The 27,005-nt window shown below is 41.8% G+C and overlaps 1 protein-coding gene across 4 annotated transcripts; it reads right to left on the reverse strand.

The window, feature by feature from the left end:
* Positions 1-1,039: 1,039 nt before the first annotated feature.
* TRIM6 (tripartite motif containing 6) lies at positions 1,040-16,205 on the reverse strand. Of its 4 annotated transcripts, none has more exons than XM_055318049.1 (8): positions 16,143-16,205; positions 8,843-8,984; positions 7,670-7,765; positions 6,780-7,010; positions 4,065-4,087; positions 2,597-2,697; positions 2,283-2,309; positions 1,040-2,059 (listed from the first exon to the last, which is right to left on the reverse strand). In XM_055318049.1, exons 2-8 carry the CDS (start codon positions 8,915-8,917, stop codon positions 1,497-1,499), a joined length of 1,116 nt encoding a protein of 371 aa, XP_055174024.1. In that variant the 5' UTR covers positions 8,918-8,984; positions 16,143-16,205; the 3' UTR covers positions 1,040-1,496. The 4 variants fall into 4 exon arrangements, with proteins under 4 accessions (XP_055174024.1, XP_055174022.1, XP_055174021.1 ...); XM_055318047.1 differs by having other exon boundaries at positions 2,597-2,694; positions 8,495-8,984; XM_055318046.1 differs by having other exon boundaries at positions 1,041-2,059; positions 8,495-8,984.
* Positions 16,206-27,005: the final 10,800 nt, after the last annotated feature.

Below are 27,005 nucleotides of genomic sequence, written 5' to 3' on the forward strand. Positions count from 1 at the left end.
GATAGAAATTGCATTTCAGAAAGAGCTGTCCAATAGAAAGGCAATATAAGCCACACACGTAATTTTAAATTTTCTAGTATCTACATCTAAAAAGTAAAATAAAACTGGTGAAGTTAATATATATTTATTTAATCCAGTGTACGCAAAATATTATCATTGCTATCTACAACAGAAAAGTTATACTTTACATTATTTTTTTAAACTAAGTCTTCAAAATCAGGTGTGCATATTATATATAGAGCACACTTCAGTTCAGACTAGTCACATATAAAGAATTCAATAGGGCAGCCTGGGTGGCTCAGTGGTTTGGCGCCGCCTTCAGCCCAGGGCCTGATCCTGGAGACCTGGGATCGAGTCCCACGTTGGGCTCCCTGCATGGAGCCTGCTTCTCCCTCTGCCTGTGTCTTTGCCTCTCTCTTTCCCTGTGTCTCTCATGAATAAATAAATATTAAAAAAAAAAAAAGAACTCAATAGCCACTGGACAGTAGCTCTAAGCTCCGTGGTATTTGTTTCCACTCTCACATCCACCTCCTAATTTCTTTTACAGTTGGCTCAAAACCGTATAGCACCTCTAGCAAAGCCATTGCAGCTCATTCACAGGCTGCTCACATTTGAGCATAAAGAAAGGGGGTGACACTGGAAAAAGTCATTCTCTTCCTAAAAGTGCTTTATATTATTTTCTTTGTACGTTTTCCTCCCATTCCGGGAGAAAAATCTGTTTTCGATCATTATTTTCTTTTCCCTTTTTTCTACTTCAATGAATTTGGGAAATTTGCTTTAAATTTTCAATTACTAACTTAAATTTTTAAATCCATAAAGGCTGCAGTGAAAACTGAAGTTAAAATTTGATTTAAAGCCACCAAAATTAACATTACAATGGTTTTTAGCACTCAATCCTATATATACTTACACAAAAGTATAGTAATTTCTTTGCTCATTTATTGCATTTTACAAAACCTGACATCGGTGTTACAACACTGTAACATTATAGGTTGCTTTTTTTCATCAATGGGGATGGTAATGAAACCCACACAATATACTAGCAAAAACAAATCCAGTATTGCATATGAGGAATAATGATTTATTTCAGGACTTTGTGTTGCATTTAAAAATGGAAACAAATCAATGTATTCCAATGACAGAATAAACAGGGCACAGGATTATCTCAATAATTATGGACAGTATCTATTGACATTCAATTTTCCATTCAGTGCAGAAAATGATAGCAAATTAATAGAAAAGAACTTCCTAAATTTGATCCCATGAATCAACGGTAATGGTAAAATGTTGAAAGCTACCCTCACCCATCTCAATATTGGTAATTAATCATTCAGGGATGTTCACAATCACCTCTGGGTATATTTTGGCACTGAATAGATGTTTGAAGGGAAGGGTGTGAGAACGCAGGAAAACAGAAGTGCAGAAAGGAAAGACTGAGATACAGATGAATCTCAGTAGAGGGTCCTGCTCAGATATGGGTGGAGATAGCAGAATGTTCAAGAGCTTGGGCGACGCAGGGTCATTGGGACTACACAGTTGCAAGGATTGAAATATGGAGAAAGGGTGGTAGGAAAGTAATATTTAGAGAAAGTATAGATGGGAAAGCCATGGTTTGTGACATTATAAAAGGAAACAGTGCCGGCCTCGTAGTCTAAGAAAACCCCAACACGGCGAGGGGGTACCATCATGGAGAGGAGCAGGGAAGTAGAAGATTCCTCATAGGCTCTATATTCATGTTTATGATGGAGCCCAATCACCCAGTATCCACTCTGAGGTTGATATCTGGAGTAGACATTTCGATTGTTCGTAAACTGGCTGAAACAGTACGTTGGTCCCACTGAATTACTGCACACCCCCAGGATCCAGTCAGTCTTCTTGGCCACATCTACCTCCCAGTAATGTTTCCCAGAGGAGAAGTGCTGAGAGCCCAGGATACCACAGTCATAATGCTCTTCTAGGTAAGACGCAGATAGCTTGGCACCCACAAATCTCACCTGTCTTCGGTTTTTAGACATGACAAGATTTAAGTTAGCCGTGTGTGGATTCAGAGTCACGTCCACTGTGGGAAAATGTACAACATCAGCAGATAAGGATGGGTACATGGGTCATAAGACACAGAGAAGAGGAAACACAGAAGTGGAGGAATGGTAACTATGTGGGGGGTTGGAGAGATGGTACTAACACCTTGTAGTTGAGAGTGTGTGTGGGTATGTCTGAGTGGGAGGAGCAAGTGAGAAAGGCTAAGGACATTTCAGCTCAGAGAAGCCATGGTTGCTACTTACCCCAGTAGCTCTGGACATCCGTCAGTTCTGTAATGATAAACAGAGTCAATTATGTTATACAGAATGGGCAGTTTCAGGTCGGCTGTCTCCCCCTTATTGACTGAGGGGTGAGGCAGGAAATTCTATAATGATGCAAGCTGGCCATCTCGTTCCACCTTATATATGAACTGCATCTTCTTCAGCATGGTTATGTCCCTCTCTCTCTGATCTCTCTCTGCACCACTATTACCAAATACCAACTCTACACTCCATTCTATGTATTGCTGAGGCTACAATAATTTCACATCCAAAAGCTGTCCCCTGAATCTCCTCACCTCTAAACACTCGCAGCATCTTCTTCAGATCTGGAACTCGAAACATACTCTTCAGCTTGGTAGGGAGAGCTTGTGGCTTCTTTAGGGTCCAGAACTCACTTCTAGAGAGAATAGACCTTATGAATCTCCTACACTGCTGGCTTTGGGTTCCTCCAACACCCATCTCCCCCATCAACCACGCCCCTGGGAGAACTTGAGCATTCTCTCCTAAAGAAAATGAGCAACGTTCTGCAAAGAGCTCTGGCACTAGAACTGGAAGACCTGGACTAGAAACTAGCTTCTCACCATCTGTGCAAACTTGGATAAGATCTAACCTTTCAAAGACTCATTTTGGTTTGCTTATTTTGTTTTTTTGTTTTTGTTTTTTTGTTTTTGATAAAACACAATAATTTTCCCTTCTCTACATCCTAGGACTATATAAAATAATGAGCTGGGAAATATTTTTCTACCTCTAAAAAAGATACAAAATGTTTACAATGTCAAGGCCATCTTAAAGGTCTAGTATAACGGACTGGAGATGTGTGTGTTGACAGGGAGAACACCAGCAAACTGCTGCTGGGGCTCTGAGAGTATCAAGTAAAGGGCTTCATTGTGAAGAGTGAGTTAGGCCTTAGGCTCTCCTAAAGGCTTAGGGAGAAAGGCCTGCAGAACAGTGTTTTAGGAGGGAATATCTCTGTCTCTGGGAATATCATGCCAGTTGGAGAAAGAAGACATCTTTATCTCCAAGCCAAGAGTGAATATTTCAGAAGGGACAACGGACTCTGTGTTTCATGTGTCTATGAGGAGCTGAAAGGTACAGGTGTGTGGGCAACCTCAGATGTCATCTTGATGGATGAGATTCTAGAGTATGGGAGAGAGAAGAGAACATGTTTTGTTTCAAGGCCAAAACCAATCTTCTCAAGACCTTGTCTATGTTTTTCCTGGAATTGAAAAAAAAGGAAGTCTGAGGAGAAAAGGTAGTAAGGCCTGGACTTTTCAAAAGCCAAAAGAGAAAGGGAAATTGAAGCACAATGCCCCAGGTGTTGTATTTTGGACCTTGGAAAACACAGATGGGAAATTTCCCTCTGATAATATAGATGGACAAAGAAAAGCTGTGTAGTTTGAGGTAACTATAAGCTACTAGAATCTGGGCTGGAAACATCTAAAGTTTTGTGGCAATGGAGTCCGGTCATGGGATACTAGGGGAGTTAATGATACTGCAATTTTTATTCTTAAGAACACTACTGTCCCCAATTTGTGACCAACTCCCACTTCATCCAAATTCTCTTACCATAGAAACCAGGTCATTCCCTTTATTTTGGGGAACCCAAAAATTCTTATGATGAGCAACTCAAGGCATCACAGACCTATATCTTCCCTGCCTTGTGATTTTTCTTTTTTCCTTTTCCACTGCCCACAAGATAACTCTACGGGTGGAGAAATCTTTGCCAATCCAAGGGGACCATTCTGTGTTCTCTCCTACACATACCTTTTCATGACATCACTCACATCCTAGGAAGGAAAGAGAAATGTTAAGTTAAAGAGTAATAGAATAGGCCTCACCCATTAATAGCCTCATCCATATTCCTTATCCCATTCCCACCACCCCATGATATGATGGGAATAAAAAAGGACCCAAACTGGAGGCCACAAAGTAGATTAAGAACTCAGAGCAGACTGTCCCTGAGACTTTAATGTAGGGATGTCAGGAAATGATTCAACTCATTCATTAGTACCTTTATTTTGATGATAGGGTGTGTGTGTAATGTTAAATATGCACACTATCTATTAGCACTAGAGAATCCCACATGATTAAGTCATCATTTCTGTCCTCGAGATGCTTACATTCTGATTGCTAAGGATACAAGAGCCTTAAATGTGGTTCTCAAACTTTACCTCCTCTCACCCTCAATGCTATCCTTTCTGGCTTCATCTAGTTTTCTTGATTTCAACACACACTCATATTCATGGTTTCCAAATCTGTACTTCCACTCAGATGTCTCTCATATATGCCAGCAAAAGAGCTATCGGCACCACAAACTCAAAACGTTTAAAAAAAAAAAACTTACTTTTCCTGCAATGGTGAAGTCTCTTATCTTCAATCTTCCATTAAATCTTCCATTTAATCACCCAATTTAGACAAAGTATGATTCTAAAAACTACGTCATATTCACTTTGATGTCCCATCTCAGATCAAGCCAGTCCGTTTCACACTCATAACTTCTTTTAGCTACCTGCTCTTCACTGTCATCACTGCCACCATGACCTCCCTGGAGCAGAGCCTCCCGCTTGGTCCTCATAGCTTCTGCTCTATGCACCACATTGACTGAAAGGACAATGGCTTGATCTATGTAACATGGCAATAACTATTTTCTGTGTTGGGCCTATTTTGGGTGGCATTTGACAGAAACACAACTCAAACTGGTTTGAATATGGAAAGCAATAGAGGGGGTGGATGTGTCAATTTACACCAAATACCTAGGATTGGATCAGCTTTAAGGCATGGCTGTACTGAGGAACTCAATGGCCAAATCTAGGTGCCACTTCATGTCTCCTTCTCTTCCGTTAGCTTTATTCTCAAGGGTCACATTCTGATACTTGAAAGCCACAGGCTGGCATGGGCTATCAAATCTAACATGCAACAATGTCACATCGATACAAAAAAGGGGAGGAAGAAAGTATTTGTGCTGAGCGAGCTCTAGAAAACCTGACTGTGTAACAGCACTCAGGTTAAAACACCCATAAGGCAGTCATACAAACAGATGTGAGAGTCTAGACAGGTCCTGTCGAATGATATAAATGGATGAGCCCTTTGCATTTATGGAGCAATTTTTACAGCTTGAAGAGTCTGTGGAGGGGCTCAAGTGGGGGCAGGGAGAAGCATCAGGGCAACCCAATATCCAGGCTGAAGAAAAAGGACAAGAAAAAAAAAATGAAGCAGTGCGTGGGAAAAGGTCCAATAGGTAGAATGTAGCTACTCCATGACCCTAATACTAGGACCCAAGGATAAGTAACTAGGACTAATTATTCTACCAATAAAGGGAGAGCAAGAGGAAAGCAAGAAAGCAAACAGAAAATAAGGAATAGCCGAATGTTCCAGAATGTTGAAACTACATCCAGTCTCCAGTCACACTATTCATTCTATGCAGAAATCACCCGCTCGGATTTCAACTTTGGTTCAAGCTCCTGTATCAAATATCTCCAAACTGACACCTTGCACTCTCCAGGCACACACACATGCATACACACACCCCAGTACAGAGGTCCCAGAGCTCAGTCTTCTTTGTGTCTTAAAAAGACCCATTCAGAAATATCAGAAAGAGAGACAGAACATAAAGACTCCTAACTCTGGGAAACGAACTAGGGGTGGTGGAAGGGGAGGAGGGCGGGGGGTGGGGGTGAATGGGTGACGGGCACTGAGGGGGACACTTGACGGGATGAGCACTGGGTGTTATTCTGTATGTTGGTAAATTGAACACCAATAAAAATTAATTTATTAAAAAAAAAAGACCCATTCAAACTTCTTTTACATGTTAAATGATTTTGCCCTAGAGAAGAGAGTGAAAGCAGAGAAGGACTGGTGATGACACAGAATCTCTAAGTACTTGAGCGTGGGATGTGTTTGCCTGTTACTAAGCTGGCTGAAAAGTACCTGACAAATCCCAACACAGCCTCAGAGTTGACAGGTGCCAAATGGCCAGTGAATCTCAACAGGAGGAAGAGGGATTATGATTCCCCCAGGGACATTTGGCAATATCTAGAGGATTTTGATTGTCACAGCTGAAGAGAGATGCTACTGACATCCAGTGGGTAGAGGCCAGGGATGTTGCTAAACATCCTACAAGGTACAGGGCAGTCCCTCATGGCAAGGAATTTCCAGTTCAAAATATGAACAGTGCCGAGATTGAGAAATGCTGCTCTAAAACATCAGTGGATATAACAGATCTTCTCCATAGTATCAAATAAACTTTTGGACTACCCTTTATATATAATATATGAAAATGAGAATCCCCTAGCATTTATACCTTAATTATCCTATGTTTTACCCGTGACCTCTGCATAGTTTAATAGGCAAGAGGCACAACAGGGCCAGGCAAATCTTTTTCTTTCTCCTACCAGGTCATTAGTCCTGCATAAGAAGGGAATGAAAGTCAGTCTCCCTTTGCCTTGACTCTCAGACTAAGGGCTCTTCCCCGAGTCTTACCTGAAGCAGCTCCATTGCTGACCCCTGACACCGAAGCTCCAGATCAGAAATGAGCTCCCTCAGTGTTTCGCTCTGCTGGACCAGCTCATTCTCAGCCTCTTCTAAAATACTCAGGCCCTTCCTCTCTTCCTCCTCCAGCTTTTTCAATTGTCGCTGCTCCTCTTTGTCCAGGATGCTTCTCAACTTATTAAATTCTGTCTGGATCCTGTGTCTCTCAGGTTCCATCTGATTCTTCAGGAACATGTAAGAGAGAAAGGCTGCTCATCTGTTGAGCTGAGAGTCCCTACTCTTGGGTGGGGGTGGAGATTCAGGCTCAGCACCACTCTTCTGGCTAGGTCTCACCAGGAAAGGAGTAAAAATGGGAAGGGAGTCCCACAGAACCTGTTCTTTCCTTCTGCTTTGTCTTCAGCTCTTCCCAGACCATCAGCCCCAGGCTACCTTATCTAGGCCTCCAGGACATAGACTGTGGATCCTGGGTGAGGTCTAGATTCCAAGGCACCTCCCTGGCCTCCCAGGTCTCTGCATTGGCCTCCCCTTCCAATTTTGAATACCCAGGTGGGAATGATTGTGTGACCTGTCTTTCCAGGAGCTTCCAGAGCTTGAAACCATAGAACAAGGTCTGGAATCAGGAATTGGGGGCTGCCAATGGTCACGGTTCCTCTCCTATGTAACCATCTTTAAAAACCTGAATTCCTGTTTGATATGTTCATTCTCTAACACCGCCTTCCCCATCCTCACACTGAGAACAATGCCCTTGTTTGGAAGGGCTTCAGAAAAGAATTAGGCAAAGGGAAGCTCTTCCAGTCAAATCAGGGAACAGACAGACCCTGGGCTCCCATGCCCTGCCCTGATTCTTGTCCCAGGACACCTTCAAGAAGAATCTCTCTCACCTTCCATGATGTCCTCTTCCCTATGATAACAGCTGTTAGTCTCTCAGCTTCCTGTTGCTCTTGCCTCAGCTTCCCCAGAGACTCCTGGAACTTTTCCTTAAAGAAACATCAGGGCAAGCAGGGTCAAGCACTAACTTGTCTCTGTATCCAGAATGGAGTGAATAGGGAAGAGATTATGCTGACCTCAGACGTCTCTCCTACCATGGCTGAAGAACCGAGAAGGCCTAAGGATCTTTTATGCACAGGGAGTGTGCATAAAGAGCCAAAGGGCATAGACTCATTTCTCTTTCCTCCCAGGGATAGAACCTGTTTATGAAGGACTTTTCTCTCACCACCACCACATCCCCCACACTGGATCATACCAAGTTATACCCTGCAGCATCCTCTACTCTTGCGGAGCAGGTCTTGAGCAGCAATGAAGAGATAAAGTCTCTACCCTTGGGCAGGGGGCATTTTCTAGGTTCATGCTCTAGGTAAATGGAAAAACTACAAAGAAATTAGATTACAGGATAAATGGGCAGCCTGGGTGGCTCAGTGGTTTAATGCCACCTTCAGCCCAGGGTGTGATCCTGGAGACCCAAGACTGAGTCCCGCATCAGGCTTCCTGCATGGAGCCTGCTTCTCCCTCTGCCTGTGTCTCTGCCTTTCTCTTTCTCTCTCTCTCTCTCTCACTCGCTCTCTAAGTCTCTCATGAATAAATAAAATCTTAAAAAAAAAAAAAAAGATTACAGGATAAAGAAAAGTCATCTCCTGCCAAGGGCCCTGCTCCTTCCTGCCTTCTTTTTTTTTTTTTTTCCTCCCTGCCTTCTCCATTTGGAATCCTACCTGATACTCATGGGCAACCTCCTCCATAAGGACCGTGTGGTGACCACGGTGCTCCTGAGACCGCTCACAAAGCCAGCATATAAGCTTCCCATCCTCCTTACAGAAGAGCTGGAGCTTTTCCCCATGGTGTGCACAGAGAGTCACTTTCAGCTGCATCCCAGGGCCTAGTACCACCTCTCTGAGCCTCTCCGCTATGTTGGCCAGGTGCCGATTAGGCCGCAGGTCCCCGGGCTGGTAGCTGGTCTGACATACAGGACAGCTGCTTTCCCCGTCTTGGCCCATCACCAACTCCATGCTATTTCCCATGATGCAAGCTTGGCAGAAGCTGTGGCCACAGTCTATGCTCACGGGTTCTGTCAGGAGCTCCAGGCAGATGGGGCAGGTCACTTCATCTCGTATGTCCACCAGGACCGCTGAAGTCATTGTAGCTTCTCCCCTGGCTCTTGCCTGCCCAGCTGGGATTTCTAAGGCACTTCTTGCTTCCAGAATCCTGGGTAGATGGGCAAACAAAAAAGGGTCAAGGTAAGAAAAGAGTACAAATAAAGGGATGCTGAGTATCCTGGACAACTTGGCCAGATACCTGGGTAACACGGTATTCAAACCTGTTATTCACTCCAGCTCATATTAGACATCAATTTGTACTCTCGTTAGAACAAGAATTACTCCTTGTTAAATTAAAGATTTTCCTTTACTCCTACTGAATGGAGGGACCAACTGAAGCCCGTGAGAGGAGTAGCCCTGCGTGAACCACCATCTGTTTGATCTTTTCCCATCCACCAAAACACACCCTTAGTGTTAAAAGCATCAAAACACACGGCTGCCTCAGCATGTTTGCACTTGCTGTTACTGCTTGAAGGCCCTGCACCCTAATATCCGCCTGACTGGGTGACTTCATTCCACACTCTCCTTACATGTTCCCGTATCAGAAGAGCTGACTCTGTCTAGCCTAACTAAAGCATGGCCATCCATACAATCACTCTCCATATACTAACCTGCTTGCTTTTTTCTTTTCATCACCACCTAATGCATATTTTTAATTGCCTGAATCCTCCTGCTAGAATATAAGTTCTAGAAATCAGAGACTGTTTTTTTTCCCCCCTGTTCATTACTATATCCTCAGAAATATCAGTGTCTACACACAGGTCCTCAAAAAAATTTTTAATTTTAATTCCAGTAGACTCAACATACAGTGCTATATTAGTTTCAGGTGTATAAGGTCCTCAACTTTTGATGAATGAAAATCCAGAACTTCCTTTGTCATGAGCCTTCCCATGAGAATCATTTAGCATGAAGACACTTGCACCTTCTAACAGCTCTAACACCTTCTAACAGGTCAAAACAATGATCACCATAACTGTGAGGTAATATTTTGACTTTCATAACTATTTGTGATTTGAAAATCACATTCCCCTGCCTTCCTTATCCTCAGAGAAAAGCTCTGAATAAATAAGAGTATTTTTGGCCTTTTGATAAAGCAATAGAGACATTGAGTGACATTATAAAACCAAACAGTCTGTAAGTCAGAGTTGGCAGCTGGCAGACCTAACGTGTCTGCAGTCTTAGTTCAAGGCTCTGTCTGCAACCTCAGAGCTTTAACCAGACATTTGGTGGGAAAGGTGGTAAAAGTCGAACACAGACCCTTATGCATAAGGTGTGTGGAAATGAGAAAGGGCCTGTTTGATGAAGAAATTTCACCAGGGCCTGTCATAATCTTTGACAGGAGTCTTAGAGGACCCGTGTTTTGGGGGGAGAGGGGAAAGATGAGGCGATGGGGGCCACATGCATTCCAGTGTAGGGCAGTCCAGAGAAAGACCTGAGGGAGATGTGTGCAGGTGGGATGGCTGGCACAAAGAGGTTTTACAGCATTTCAGGGAAGTAGTTTGGAATCACTAATGGCATAGAAGTGTAAACATGGAAGGAAGGGAGAAATGAAATATTGGCTCATGATACACATGAATGAAACTTGACAACACTAGGCCAAGTAAATGAAGCCAGACGCAAAAGATCACGTTATAGAATTCCATTTACATAAAATGTCCAGAATAGCAAACCTTAGATGTTATTTGTGGGGGGCCGGTGGGAGAAAGAATGAGAATGACTGCTCATAGGTTTGAGGTTTCTTTTGGGGAGTGGTGAAAATAATGGGGAATTAGATAGTGGTGCTTGTTGGACGTATTTGTAATTATATCCCCCAAATACTGTATACCTTTAAAGGGTGAATTTTATGGCACAAGAATAGTATCTCAATTAACAAACTGTATGAGAGGGAAAAAGAATAGGGGAAGACTACCATGACCTCCAGTTCAGTGCTCTCCCAAGCCCTGAGCTTGTACACAAAGCATGCCATGGGAGAGGACTGAAGAGTCAAGCACGGTTCTGCAGTTGGTGTGGAGAGATAATGATGTATGAAGGTATTCATTTCAAGAATAGTAATAGGAAGGTAGAAAATCATCATCAATACCATTTTCTGATCAGTTCTTCTGTGCTAGGCAATGGCTGAACGCTTTGCAGACCTTGAATGAGCAAATCCCACAGTAATTCTATCAGTGAGGTTTAATAACACCTATTTTATGAAAGTGAAAAGTGAAATTCTTAAGGAAGTATTTAACTGCCAAATGTCTCAGAATGAGTAAGTGACAAAGTAAAAATTACAACCCAGTTTTATGCAGCTCCAAATCTCAGGTTATTAACTAGTGACCTGTCTGGTCCTTAAAGGGAAAGAATGCTTTCTTCATGCTACCCATGCCACACGCACGGGCGCTCAGATCATGACGTGACTGATGCTTTTCTCATTTTTAGGCTGTGCTGATTCACGATACCATGTTCCATTTCTCTTAACACTTAAAAGCATCCAATACCTCTTCCTAAGTTATCTGCACGCTCCCTCCCCAGCCCGACTTGGCTTTATTCTTGGCAGCACATCCCATAGACCTAGGCTGCTTCCTTTTCCCTGGCAGTTTAGGGCAGAAAAGAAGGCACTGGTGCTAGAGTAACATAGACCTAGGTCTAAATCCTGAGTTTATCGGTATCTAGCTTTAGAACACTGAAATGTTTCCTGATCTGAGCTGTGGCTTCATCCTTTGTGCATTGCCGAAATCAATTCCTCCCTTAGGAGTATAATTGTGAAAATTATCTGAGCCAATGCATAGAATAGTCTCAATAAAAACTAATTATGGCTACACTTATGCTGGCACTGCTTTCTGATCCTTCAATGCTCTTAACCTGTCACCATGAGGAAAAGGGCCTCTTAATATTTTTACTGGGGACAGAGCCAAGTCTGGTAGACAGATAGCTCTATACAAGTATCTGTTACAAGAATTCATCATTCACTTTCTTATCCCTTTTCATTTCTTCTTACTTCTTTTGGACTTAGGAGAAAAATCTATTATTTCAATTCATAACAAGATTTAACTCCAAGGCATTGAAGGACAATGTGAGAAAGCCTGACCTGTGCCAGTTAGTCTGTTTGTGCTTGGGACAAGGTCAGTTAAGAAAGCTAGAAGCCTCTCTAACTACACAACTAGAGATGCTAGAACTTTCTCTAACTTTATTGTTTGTGAATTAAAATAGATGTTCTCATTGAAAAACACCATTTCAGGCAGCCCAGGTGGCTCAGCAGTTTAGCTCCACCTTCAGCCCAGGATGTGATCCTGGAGACCCAGGATCCAGTCCCATGTCCGGCTTCGGGCATGGAGCTTGCTTCTCCCTCTGCCTGTGTCTGTGCCCCTCTCTCTCTGTCTCTCTCATGAATAAATAAATAAAATCTTAAAAAAAAAAACACTATTTCTCATTATTAGAAGCTTTCAGTTGTTAAGTTATAATACCATTGTCTTAAATCACAATGAGAATTTTTTAAAGACATCTTCCTATGTATATATGTATAGAGTGAGTGTGCGTTTCTCCCATTTGATCACTTTCCTTGAAAGCCATTTGTTCTGTTTGCCTAGCTTGTCTGGGACATTAAAGAACCAACTCACAGGGACGCCTGGGTGGCTCAGTGGTTGAACGCCTGCCTTGGGCCCTGGGCGTGATCCCACAGTTCTGGGCTCAAGTTCCGCATTGGGCTCCCTGCATGGAGTCTGCTTCTCCCTCTGCCTGTGTCTCTGCCTCTCTCCGTCTCTCATGAATAAATAAAATCTTAAAAAAAAAGAAAAGAGTATCTGGCCCTTTTGAAAAAAAATAATAAAGAACTCATAAATACACTGCCTAGTTGAAGGCATGCTAGCTACCCCTAGGATCCCAGTTGAGACCTTTATGTACAGATTAGGCCACGGGGCATTTCTGCATCATAAGTGCAATGCAATAATACCAAAAGCTGGAAATAATTCATAGGGGCACCTGAGTGGCTCAGTGGTTGGGCGCCTGCCTTTGGCTCAGGTGGTGGGGTATACCTCAGGGTCCTGGTACCAAGTCCCACATCATGCTCCCCACAGGGAGCCTGCATCTCACTCTGCCTGTGTCTCTGCCTCTTTCTCTGTGTCTCTCATGAATGAATAAAATAAAATATTATAAATAAAAATAACTCATAAAACCAATAACTGGTAAATGAACAGACTGTGGTATATCCATACAATGGCATTTTACCAAACATAAAATGGAACTGATACTTAAAAACGAGATAAATCTCAAAAGCATGATACAAAGGGAAAGAAACTAGATTCCAAAGGTAAATTACTATAGGATTCCATTTATATGAAATTCTAGAAAAAACAAAACTATCCTATTTCAAAAACAGACTAGTGGATGACAAGCCCAAGGCTGTGGGAAGGGGATTAACTCCAACACAAGGAACTTTTGGGGGTGATGGAAATGTCCTATATATATGACTGTGTTTGTGAATGCACAACTGTATACATAATAAAACTCACAGAATTGTATGCTTAAAGTTGATTTAATAGATGTAAATTATAACTCATTAGGGCTGAAGAAAACGGAACAAAGAAGAAACATTTAGAAAAGTTGAAGGCTTGGTTTTCTGATCTTCTAAGCATAAATTAGAACTGAGCTGTCAAATATGGTAGCCACTTGAAATGAGCACCCAAAATGTGGCTAGTCAAAAATGAGATATATTATGCATCAACTATACACCAGATTTCAAAGAACTTGTTAGAAAAACAAATCACCTAAAACATATCATTAATAGCTTTTGTATTGATTATACATCCTAATATTTTATATTATTGATGCACTGAGTTAAATGAAATATATTCAAATCAATTTCACCTGTTTCTTCTTTTTAATAGGCCACCAGGAAATTTAAAATTATAAATGTGGCCCCATCATATTTCTATTATTTCTTTCCATCTAATGTAGTATTATAGATATTCAAGACAGAGAAAGAATTTTGAGCAGAAAAGATGCTGTAAGAGTTAACATCTCTTGTCAAAGGGTATAAAGTTGAGGCTGGAGAAAGAAATTTGAAGGAGGGGAACATACAGTTAGCATGTTTGACTAACCCTTGCCCACATCCCAGAAGGCCTTTGACTGCCTGTATCAACAGAGTGAGCCCAGAGGAGAAAAGGCAGGTCAGCTCAGCCTTCCACGGAGGCCTGTCTCAAGGGCGGTGTGGTTCGACCAAGAGATGACAGCCTGGCTGTGAGAGGAGCAGTTCCCAGAGCCCAAAATGCCAGAGCCCTGTGGATCACATTTGCAAATGAAAGAGCCCAAATTCATGACCAAATGGAACTATTAAATCAGAAGCAGATGCCTGAAAAACAATGTCAGGTGATTGCGGAACTACCAGCATTGGCGTCCAGTGGAGCTTTTTATGCAGAATCTCAGCCTCACCTGGGCCAATTCAGTTTCTGCAAGTCAATAAAGATCTCCAGGTGACGCCTACGCACATCAAGGTTTCAGAAGCCTGGTTTTACAGAACGGCGCTTCCTTTCCAGGCAGATGCAATTTAGGGGCAAAATAGCTGGAAAGGGGCAGGGGGTGAGGAAGAGTCAGAGGACGGGCCAATAGTTAGATCTGAAGCATCCAACAGAAGCTCACAAGTCAGTATCAAAATGACTTCAGAATTACAGTCAGTGACTCGGGAGGGAACACTAGAGGCTAGTCCAGGCTGTGGGCTCAGAATGAGTTAGAAATAAGATGGGCAAGACTAACCCCCCAGCTCGGAGCTCCACTGAAAATGCAGTAAAAACCTGAACAGGTGGAAACAGCATTCATAAGTAAGCTTGGTTTCTCATACTTAGGGAATAATTATATATATATTTACCTTTGTGTAGGGTTCAATTCTACTTTAACCTATTATCTGGAATGGATAATCTAAAAGGTGGCACTTGATAAATACTGGAATTGGAACACAATCAGCTTCAAATTCTTTTTTAAATGTACCTCAAAAGAATCTCTATCCCAAGCATTTCGGAAATTTATAATAACTTTGCAAATTCTTAAAATACTGTCCCGCACAAGTTGTCGTCTTCTCCCCGAGTTTTAGATAATCCATTAACTGAGGGTTTTTTTTTTAAAGAACTGTTCCCAAAGTTCTTATTTCTCCTTGCATTTGTGATATTCCGCTTTTAATTTCCAATTTTTAAAACTCGTTATATTTTCACTTGCTTAGAGGTTAGTCATATTCTTCATCATAGCGCATTTTAACATATTTTATTGCCCACTCTCTTCTTGCAAAAATTGTTCTGACTGCAATTTTCTAAAAGCTCGGCGTTGACTTGGTCAAGAATAATGACCTAACTTGCTAATTTACTATTTGTCAGGAAGTCGCCTGGGTGTGTCAACCTCTCCCTCGCTTAATGCTCACCCGAACTCCAGGGTGTAAGTATCACTCGGTCCATTTCGCAGATGGGAGAAACGGAAGCTCAAAGACGTCCGTGTCCGAGGCAGAATTTGGCCACAGGCGGTTCTCCAGCCACCGTTTCTGCCTCCATTGACTGATTTTGTCCCTAATCTCGCGGAGCTCATTCGCAATGAGGATGAAAAAGAAATAAAAATGATCTATATCGTGAGCTCAGGAAGGGAAGGGGCCTCCTATCTTCGCCTACTGCCGTCTCCCCTCCGCCAGGAGTGACAGTAAGTGGCCGGTCACGGAAGGGCAGGCGTGACCCGCACACCGCCAGCATGAGATGCCCCAGAGCGGCCCCGGGCGGTCCAGACCCCCCCCCCCGCCCCCCAGCAGTTTTGAGTAGACGGGGAGGACCGGGGCGCGCGGGCCTGCTCCCTTCCCAGGAAGGCCGCGCTCCGGGGCCAGGCCTTGCACAGGCCCGCAGCCCCAGCGAGGCCGGAAGGCTCACCACCCCCAGCTCCCTGGAGAGGTCAGGCCCTCCAGGCTGGAGGATAAGCGGTGTCACTTCCTGGGGCCGAGCGCAGAGACGGGGGAGGGGTGCTGACCTCGGCGCCCCAGCCGGTCCCGCGGTTTGCGCTCCTTGGCGACCTCAAAACTTGCAGCCCGGCCTCCCTCCCCTCCCGCGGCCCCCGGTCCCCACGCGGCGCACGGACCACCCAGGGCTGCCGACTCGGGCGTGGCCGGGCCTTCCGAGCTCCCTGGCCAAACTCGAGTCCGCTCAAAACCAGAGGTCTCCGTCACCCTTGCCCGCCCGCGATCCCCGCGACCCAGCCTGCAGGGCGGCTCGAACTCGGCGCCGGCGGGGACGGCGCGGCGGGCCAGGAAGCGGAGAGGCTCACTCACCTGGACCTGGGGCCTGGAGCCGAGCCGAGGTCCCGCAGCCGCGGCCGCCCGCACCCGAGCCGAGACTCCGGGCCCAGGGGCGGGGCGCCGGACAGCGAGGGCCGCTGATAGGGCCGACCTGGCGGCGCGCGGGTCCCGCTCCCCGGGGGTGTGGTCGCCGGGGCCCCACCTGCCCGCGGGGGCGCTGTTGCGCTCACCTGTGCGCCGCAGCTCTGCGGCCTTGGAGAGCACCTACCTGAGCGCCAGGCTCGGCGCTTGCAAATTGCCTCCACTTGAGTTTCCCTACCTCATGTCAGTGTTGAGGGACACGGCTAATACGCCTGTTAATTAAAGTGTCTGAATAAAAATATCCAAACTGGGGATCCCTGGGTGGCGCGGCGGTTTGGCGCCTGCCTTTGGCCCAGGGCGCGATCCTGGAGACTCGGGATCGAGTCCCGTGTCGGACTCCCTGCATGGAGCCTGCTTCTGTCTCTGCCTCTCTCTCTCTCTCTCTCTCTCTCTCTCTCTCTCTCTGTGTGTGTGTGTGTGACTATCATAAATAAATAAAAATTCAAACTTAGAGGAGCAGGTAAAGAAAACCACTTCGCATCATAATGGTATGTTTTGCAAGAACATCATTAAAATTTATTAAGTTAAAAATTGCATCTGTGATTTTAACCTATGTGACCTATGTACTCTGTGAGAGACCGTGTATATGAGTTTTTAGGTCCTTGTGAATACACGCAAAGCTTATGAAGTGTGAGAGCGGGTTTCAATGGCACAGCAGCTCTTGAAAAGAAAAAGGAAGGTCAAATTTTTTGCCCTAAGGGAACGGAGGAGATGAACCTAACCTGGTCCCGGAAGTTGGGTTGGGGGAGGAGGGCTCACCGGGAGGAAGGTGTCAGATAAAAGTCAGGACAGAGGGTTAGGCAACAGATTTTTTTCATTTAGCATACTATTTTTAAGGTTTATTATTGTTATATCACCTACGAGTACTTTATTCCTTTGATGGCTGAATCATATTCCATGGTATGGATTTTCCACAATTTGTTCATCCATTCATCAGTTTTTAGATATTCTGAATTGTTTCTACTTTTTTTGGCTTTTATGAATAATATGACTGAGTTTTCTTGTACATTTTTTTATTATTATTAAACATAGGCTTTTTGTTTTTCTTGGGACTATACCTAAGGATAGAATTGTCGGATCGTGTATTTACTCTTTGGAGAGTCTTCCAGACTGTTTTCCGAACTGACTGCACCATTCTACATTCCCACCAGCAGTGTAGGAGGGCTCTAATTTCTCCATTTCCTTGCCAGTATTTGTTATTCCGTGTCTTTTATAATCATCTTAGTGGGTGTGAAGTGGTATTTCAGTAGTATTTTAATTTGCATTTCCCAGAGAACTAATGGTGTTCAGCATCTTTTCATACATGTTACTGCCATTTGCATATCTTCTTTGGAGAAATGTCTATTCAGAGCCTTTGCCTGTTTTTTTTTTTAATAGATTGCCTTTTTGGTATTAAGAGTTCTTTTTTTTAAGATTTTTATTTATTCATGAGAGACACAGCAAGAGAGAGAGAGAGAGAGAGAGAGAGAGAGAGAGAGAGGCAGAGACATTGTCTGAAGGAGAAGCAGGCTCCCTGCAAGGAACCTGATATGGGACTCGATCCTGGATCCTGAGATCACACCCTGGGCCAAAGGCAGACACTCAACCGCTGAGCCACCCAGGTGTCCCTAGTATTAAGAGTTCTATACATATTCTAGATACAAGTCCTTTATGAATTCTATGATTTGTAAATATTTTTTCCCACACTAGGGATTGTCTCTTCATTTTCTTGATTGCATCCTTTAGAAGAACAAGTTTTGAATTTTGATGAAAGTCGTTCTTTTGCTCCTATATATATAAAGTAGTATGATTTAACTCTTATATTTAGATTTATGATCTATTTTTTTTTGCTTTTTTTTAAAGATTTATTTATTTATTTTTTTTTTTTTTATTTATTTATTTATGATAGAGAGAGAGAAAGAGAGAGGCAGAGACACAGGAGGAGAGAGAAGCACGCTCCATGCAGGGAGCCTGACACAGGACTCAATCCCGGGACTCCAGGATCATGCCCTGGGCCAAAGGCAGGCGCCAAACCGCTGAGCCACCCAGGGATCCCCAGGTTTATGATCTATTTTGAGTTAATTTTTATTGTGTGAGACAGAGGTCCAATTTTATTCTTTTGCATGTGGATATCCAGTTGTCCCAGGACCATATTCTTTCCCCACTGAATTATCTTAATGTTGTTGGCAGTCCACTAAAGACCTTTAATAAGGGGTGTGTGTGATGGTACGGGGTAGGTGGGAATATGTTCTAAATTTGTAAATGTCATGTAAGAAAATATCACGTGGCAGCAGTAAGCAGGTAAAGAGGTCTGGAAATTACTAAATGCCTAAATCCAGGGAGAATAAATGTCTAGCTACTGCTTTAGTAGAGAGGAAAACATGCTTAACTAGATGCTCTTGAGTTTAGTTAAAAGAGGTGTTATACTATATGTTGGCAAATTGAATTTAAATAAAAAATTAAATTAAAAGAATGGATCTGTGAAATCACTGGTTTTCTCTCCATGCAAATCGGTGATAATGTGTGGGTGGGGATTAAGGATAAGTAACTCTAGATGTACATCCGATTTCTTGCTCTCATATCTTAATGAAGGACATGAAGGAGAAATGACTTGAGAGATGAAGAATACAAGTAGGAAGAAGAGAAATATGAAGTGATGCTCAAAGGAGCACACTGAAGGAGCATCTTTCCAGGGAAAACACCTTGAAGACACAGAGCAAAGGATCAAGGAGAAAGCTCAAGAGAGGGATGCCTGGGTGGCTCAGTGGTTGAGTGTCTACCATTGGCTCAGGTCGTGATCTGAGGGGTCTGCCTATGTCTCTTCCTCTCTCTCTGTGTCTCTCATGAGTAAATAAATAAAATCTTAAAAAAAAAAAAAAAAGAAAGCTCAAGGGAGCCCTGATATTAAAGAAGGTCTGGGGCTTGTATTGAGGGGTACAAAATGGGTAAAGGGAATTAAGAATTACATACTTCCAGGATCCCTGGGTGGCGCAGTGGTTTGGTGCCTGCCTTTGGCCCAGGGCGCGATCCTGGAGACCCGGGATCGAGTCCCACGTCAGGCTCCCGGTGCATGGAGCCTGCTTCTCCCTCTGCCTGTGTCTCTGCCTCTCTCTCTCTCTCTATGACTATCATAAATAAATAAAATAAATAAATAAATAAATAAATAAATAAATAGAATTACATACTTCCAATTACAAAATAAACGTCACAGAGTTGAAAAAGTGCAGCATAGGGAATATAGTCAATAACATATATTAACTTTGTTTGGTGGCAGATGGTGACTATGCTTATCATAGTGAGCTCTGAGTAATATATAGAATTGTTGAATCACTGTATTGTACATCTCAAACTAACAGGACATGGTATATCACCTATACTTCAATAATTTTTTTTTTTTTTTTTTTTTTTTTAAGGAGAAGCCTGAGGTCTGGGACTGGAAGAGATGTAAAGGAAAGATGGTATGTAGCACAAGAATAAGCTAAAAAACCATTTCATCAAAAGCTTTTTTCAACATGAGGATGAATAAATCAAACAGTGAATAATTGATTCCATTCAATACAACTTGCATTTCTTTTCCCACTTATTTTTCTCTCAAGAGACTAGCTACTCTGAAATTGCAGGTCAAAGGCCACACTTCTTTGCTTTTTTTAAAATGCCTTTTTATCTTTCAAATGAGTCTGAGTTTCTTAACAAGTTTTTCTCTCACTCTCTCTTATTTCCCCCTCAGTGTTGAACCCCTACTTCATGCAAGCCCAATCCACCCACCCTTACACTTCATAGGCCTTTAAAGATTCAGTTTTTACCCCTGAAATTCAGCTTATCACAGAAAAGATAATGAAAGAAGGAAATCTGCTTTACAAAGAAACCCTGAGAAATTCAACTTACAATTGTTTGCCTAAAATTAACTGGCATGCCAGGTACTAAATAAGTCTTGCCCTGTAATGTGTCTGCTAATTTATTTTCCATTCAATAGATATCTTCTATGGGGCTTGATTTTATTATCTTATAGGCAGTGGAAAGTGTAATTATTTGTATTTTGGGTAGACCTTTTGGGTGTCAGGGTAGGTGGTAGCTAGAAAGTACACAATGCTGAAACCAGGGAGACCAACTCATAGATGATTAAAACAGTCCAGATGAAACTAGATAAAGGCAACAGAGTGAGAATATGAAGTAACCATGAAGCAAGTCGCCAAGGTGGCAAGATCAGACTCTGTGACAGCAGCGAATTGAAGGGAGGAAGAAGGTGAATCTAAGACAGATTTTGCATTAAGCCATTTGGAGGAAGGTGAGGCTCTACACACAGGAGATCTTATTTTTGCATCTTTTATGTCCCCTCTTGTTTTTCTAGTTCAGTCTGTGTCCTGCTTTTCTGACCTCAGTACTAAGCCTTTCTAAGAGGGGATGTGTTCTGTGATTTCTGAACTTGATCTTTCTTTTTCCTCTCATAGGAGGGAGAAAGTGGATGGGGTTGGAGTGGAGACTGTTCATTCATTCATATCACTTCATTTTGTGAAGTGTGATATGAGCCCTTGTGAGAATCATAGGGCAAAGAAGATGGGATATTGACCAGTTAGCAGATAACACTGATCTGGATTTTAAGGAGTCATGATCAACAGGAATGGACATGGAGAACTTGGCAAGGTCTCCAAGTCAGTGGGGGATATATAGTAAAAGGAGTCTCAGGATTGGTAATCCCTGTGTCCTTGCATTAACATCCATTAATGTATAAATTGATTAAAAAAATGGGGTATATTCATACAACAGCACATTATGCAGCCATCGAAAGGAATGAAGACTGATACATACAACATGGATGAACCTTGAAAATAGCATACTAAGAGAAATAAACCAGTCAGAAAAGATCACATTGTATGATTTCATTTATATGAAATTTCCAGAATTGATAAATCCATAAAAAGAAAGTGGTTTAGTGGTTGCCTGGGGCTGGGAGGTGGGATGGAAGAAAAAGGGATACTGGTTATGTTGAGGGAGGTGAGTAATGCAGATGTTCTAAAACTGGTTGGGTGATAGTGACAACAGCTTTATGAACATAATAAGAAATACTCATAACACCCAAAATAAATGAATTGTGTGCCATGTGAATTTTATCTCAATAAAGCTCTTATTGAAATTGAAAGAAAGAAAAGAGGAAAGGAAGGGAAGGAAGAAGGGAGGGAAGAAGGAAGGAAGGAAGGAAGGAAGGAAGGAAGGAAGGAAGGAAGGAAGGATAGAAGGGAGGGGAGGAGGAAAGAAATTAAATCTATCTCCTGGATCAGAAAGAGAAATGTGGGCTGCTGGCCATTTAGCTTTCTGTATCAGTCTGCTGAACAATAGCCTTTATACAGTTACTTTATGGCCCCAAGATCATCTTTCCTGTGCTCTCTCCCCCAAGCTTGGGTGACACTTTAAACTTGTAAACTCCCCTACATTTCTCCACTCAACAAGAGTCCACTGCAGAAGTCTAATAGGGGAGGTGAAACTCTCAGAAGAGAGGGCAAAGGACACCTGGCTTCACTCATCTATACCTGCTTATGCCAATTGGAATAGAGAGCAAGGAAAATGGGAGTGGAGTGGGAGTGGAGCAAGGGTAAAAGAGGAAAGAATGGAATGGGGCAGAGTCTCAAAGGGACAGGAGGAGACAGAAAAGCCTGCTATAGGGAGGTATTCAAAGTACATCCAGTCATTCTCAATCTCTGGTTTTGTCAGGAATGCTGCAACACCAAATCAGAAAATTGAGAGGAAGAAATGCCTTTCTCAAGCAAAGAAGAACTGTGACAGGATCTTGAAGAACAGCAAATACAAAGGGCTTAGAAATTATCAGAGGCCAGAGGCCAGTAGACGGTGGTACCGAGGTCTTGGCCTCAGGGATGATTATTTTTCCTCTATGATTTAAAACAAAGAAAAACATGCCCACATCCCATATGTTCAAAATAATTAACTAGGAGAGTTGAATTGAAGCAGTTAAGTATTGATTAACTTGGGTTTTACAACTTATCTTTCCCCTATATTATGGGGAATATTGTTTTTAGGATTCAAATATTTTGTAAGCACCTAAGATGTCCTGGAATCTAACATTGTGCATTTAAGGCAGAGGGAATTAAATGGGTGTGCCTGGGTGGCTCAATATGTTAAGTGTCTGCCTTTGGCTCAGGTCATGATCCCAGGGTGCTGGGGTGGAACCCCACATAGGTCTCCCTGCTCAGTCGGGGTAGTCTGCCTCTCCATCTCCCTCTGCTGTTCCCCATGCTTGTGCTCTCATTCTGTCAAGTAAACCAATAAAATCTATATATTTAAAAAAAAGGGGGGGGGAATGAAATGTTGGAGTGATGCCCCAAGAATCAAGAGAGCGATCCCCTGCTTCAGAGAAGACCAGCCCTTCCCCAGCCTCCTCATCTCCAGAGGCTGGAGCAGACAACAATGAGCTCCCCTGGACTGACCCATCACACCTCCCCACTCAGGATACTCACCACCACTTACTGCTTTGAGACCATTAGGAATAATATCAGTAAGCATTTTTTTTTCCCTGTTATGTCTCATGCAAGAAACTCATGATTCAAGGTTATTGCTCAGACTCTCATCTCCATAAAGCCCTATATATCCCTAGTTCTCTTTTTTTTAAGGATTTATTTATTTATTTATTTATTTATTTATTTATTTATGAGAGACACAGAGAGAGAGGCAGAGACACAGGCAGAGGGAGAAGCAGGCTCTATGCAGGGAGCCCGACGTGGGGCTCGATCCTGCCCTGGATTATGCCCTGGACTGAAGGCAGCACTAAACTGCTGAGCCACCTGTGCTGCCCTATATCCCTAGTTTTGATTCGATATTCCACCCCTCTCCAATTTTTGAAATCCTTCATTGGGCAATCTGGGATTCAGTCATCATTCAGTAAAATTCCCTGTATTGTCAATTTCTTGGAATATTCTCTTTACTTTCTTGGTCTCACTCCTGGTTCTTTATCTCTGTCTCTGTCTCTCTCCTTAATTCTTTTGTCATGATTCTTGATATTTCAATTCATAGAGGATCCTTGCTTATGCTGACCTTCAGTCCTCTTCACTACCTTTCCTAAAATAAGCTTGTCTTTCATCCTTCCTCAGCCTCTCCCTCCCGTGGTCATCCTACACATCCCATTGTCACCAATAACTACAAAACCTTTCTGTGACCTTAGTTTCAATCATTTCACTCTTCCTCTAGGTGCCATCACTATAATTCCCTTTGATCCCACCATAATCAAACTGGTTCCTACCATTGATTCTCTGTGCACAGCACCCCCTCCATGTCTGCACTACTCCCCAATTTTCTCAGTTTAAATTCCTCTATTATAATCACTCTTTGATGTGCTCATTCAAAGACTTTGTTATTATTCCCCGCCTTCTTTGTAGGTTCTTAACAAAATACCAATCCTGTTTTTTTTTTTTTTTTTTTTTTGCACCAACCATGTTTTTACTTGACTCTTTGCTGCTCCTCTTTACCCAGTTAGCTGACCATGATTGGAGAAACAACCCCTTCCCTCCCCCACCCCACACACTTCACTTTAAATTTATGTGAGTCTTTAATGCTCTGTAATCTCTTCTCTCCCCCATTCTCCCAGGCTCTCATCTCCTTTCTTATTAAAGGATTTAAAACAGAAAATCCACAACATTTATACAATTCTGAAATAAATACATGTCAGAGATTTGCTTACTTCATTAATTAAGGAAGGAACCAGTAAGGTAGTAAAATCAGTTCAAATAAAATATGACTTCAGGAATGAGAACTGCAACATTCATATCTTATATAGTTTACTCTCTACATTAGCAAAACCTTACTATTCCAACATGATTTTACTATTTTAGGAGGCTCTTGCCTAGCAAAATAAAAATTTCAAATAAGTTTATTATTCAACCTAGAAATACATTTATATGTGATCCATTTGCTCAATACTTCAATAGAAGAGTTTACTCCTCAAGACTTTTCAAGCCTCCTTACCTCAAAATTCTTCTTACCTTACTGTTTCCATCAATCTTAAGCTGTTATCCATACCCAATCTTAATTAAGTCTCTGAACTGCAAGACTCATCTTGAAAAGAACTCCAAATCTTCATAAACATCTTAACTTTACCATTCTCCCTCTGAAGACTCTTCCTCATTGTATTAAGATAAAACTTTGCCTTGTTTTATCAACAGGTTATTTATGGATTACTCTGAGAGAGCCAACAGTTGACAAGAAATGTGTATACTCTAGCATACAAAATTAATTTTATATGCCACGAACAGGAATCATTTGTAATTCCAGGAAGAAAACATTTGCTTTGTTAGCATTTTCTATAATTTGTATGGTTGCAAAATAGCCTAGACCCCAGTTAATCAAAGATGATCACGGTAGTACATCCTTATAGAATCAGGTAATTCCCAGAGAGTCTGTTAGACAACGTCCAAAATTCCACTCCAAGAATACCAGTCATCTTTTTCTCCCATTTCCAAATCTTTGACAATATTTCCTGACTATTCTTGTGAAGTTCCTGTCTAGGACTTAGCCTGAAGTTTTCAGCCCGGATGGCCAAATGGAAAAAGGATAGAGTGTTCTAGGTGTTGATCCAGTACATGGTATACAGTAATATAGGTTTGTTTTTCCCTTGGTTGACTCTTATTTCTCCCAGATTCCAAAGATGCAGCCTCTCTGGATGCTGGGGGCATAGTTGGTGCTCAAGGGTACTGTAGGAGGTCCAGGATGATGACACAGACCTCCTTCCTTGTTCCTAATTAGCAACTGTTTCCTAATTCAGATTGGTGAGATTCTATTTCCTTCAGAACCTTCAAAGCTCTCAATTTCTTCAAGGTTATTCAGACTGAGGGGTGAAGGAGTAAAAGAATACATTACCAAAAGTTACCAAAGCAGTTACCAAAAATTTGCTAAACATGGAACAGATACCCTAGTGTTATTTAATTCAAATTATAATTGATATGAACAATAATATGCATAATAATAATAAAGCTTTTATAAAAAGCTTTTTAATAATAAAACTTTTTAAAAAAACCTCAATAAAAGTAGCATAATTTATTAAAATTTTAAAAATGCATAATGTATCATGTGTAGCTGTTCCACTTTTAGGTATTTAACTTACAGAAATACAGAACTCCCAAGATGCACATAAATATACACAAGCTCCAGCTATTTTATAACAGTGATAGATTTTTTAAAATATTTACTTATTTATTTGAGAGAGAGCAGGGTGAGGGCAAGGAGCAGAAGGAGAGGGAGAGAGAATCTCAAGCAGACTCCCTGATGAGCACAGGGTCTGACATGGGGCTGGGTGCTTTATCCCAGGACACTGAGATCATGACCTGAGCCAAAATCAGGAGTTGGACACTTGACTGAGCCACCCATGCACCTGAAAGGTGTCAAGTTTGATAGCAACAAAATATCCATTGAAACACCATTTATTTTGTTACGTCAGGCTAATCTCTTTAATAATCAAAGCATCTCTGAAGTGGGTGTTACTATATTTTACAGAAAAGGAAAAGAAGTTTAAAGAGGTTCAATATATTGCCTAGAGACAAATAGCTAGTATGTACTGAATAGGGTGACTTCCTCTAAGTCAACTCTGTGTGACTTTAAAGCCTTTGTGGAACTTGGGGAAGAAAGCACTCCTAGTAAGCACTGGGGCCCAGGGATTCAGGCTCCATTTAAGTTTTCAAATACTTTTGTATTTTAAAAATTTTACCATAATTACTGACTTTGTGCATATGTTGTTTTGTACCTGTGAAGATAGGTTTAAAAGGCAATTTCCCTTGTGGTTGCTAGATCAAAGGACAAATACATAAGAATTTTTTCAAGAGATTTCCAAATTACACAAAAATTCTGTCATATTTTATATTCATGAGCAGTGTATGAGAGAGCTTGTTTTCTTAATTCTTTGCCAACACAGTGTTAATCTTTTTAATTCAAGTCAATCTGACAGGTGAGAAATTGAATTTTGGTGTAGTCTTATTTCATTTTCTCTTGTTAATGGTTAGGCATATTCCAATTGACTTTGTCTTCTTTCATCAGACTCTTGATCATTTCTTCCCTACATTTTAGGGCTCCTTATATACTAGGAAAAATTAACCATTCATCTGTAATATAATTTGAAAATATTTCTTCACAGTTTTACACTGAATTTTGATTTTGCTTATGTTATGTTTTGGTTTTGATTTGGGGGATTTTTTTTTTTTTGCCAAGAAAAAAAAGGGAGACATTTATTATTGGAAGATCATAGGGATATCTCTGTGGAAGAGACATATAAACAGAAAACTGAATGAAAGGAGGGAGTGAGTCACGTAAAGATATAGGAAGAGGGTGTTTCAGGCAACAGACTGACAGTTACCAAGACCTGAGGAGGAGATGAACTTGGTACATCTGCAAAACATCAATGAAGTCTATGTGTTTTTTAGTAGGTGTACCTAAATCAATGTCTACAATAATTTCTAAGTGCATTTAATTTTTATATTTTAAAATTATATTTGGATGAATTCCGTTATTATAAATATTAGATTAATTCTTTTTTAAAACTTGTTCTCTTTCCTATTCCTCTATGTAGAAATAAAATTCATGTATGGTTATACAATCCTCTTGGGTCTCAGGACAACTTTTTAAAATTCAATTAGTTAATATATAGTGTATTATTAGGTGCAGAGGTAGAGTTCAGTGATTCATCAGTCTTATATAACACCCAGTGCTCATTACATCACATGCCTTCATTATAGCCCATCACTCAATAACCCCAACCCCTCAACGACCTCCCCTCCAGCAACTTTC

Source organism: Nyctereutes procyonoides, unplaced genomic scaffold (genome assembly GCF_905146905.1).
Source record: "Nyctereutes procyonoides isolate TBG_1078 unplaced genomic scaffold, NYPRO_anot_genome, whole genome shotgun sequence".
Lineage (NCBI taxonomy): Eukaryota > Metazoa > Chordata > Mammalia > Carnivora > Canidae > Nyctereutes > Nyctereutes procyonoides.

What these genes read in the sequence shown, in the direction of transcription:
- TRIM6 (XM_055318046.1), bottom strand. Translation starts at nt 8,917, where the DNA reads ATGACTTCAGCGGTCCTGGTGGACATACGAGATGAAGTGACCTGCCCC. An exon ending in CAGCAATGGAGCTGCTTCAG is followed by an intron (nt 4,088 to 6,779) that starts GTAAGACTCGGG and finishes TTTCCTTCCTAG; the next exon opens with GATGTGAGTGATGTCATGAA. An exon ending in GATGCTGCGAGTGTTTAGAG is followed by an intron (nt 2,310 to 2,596) that starts GTGAGGAGATTC and finishes TTATCATTACAG; the next exon opens with AACTGACGGATGTCCAGAGC.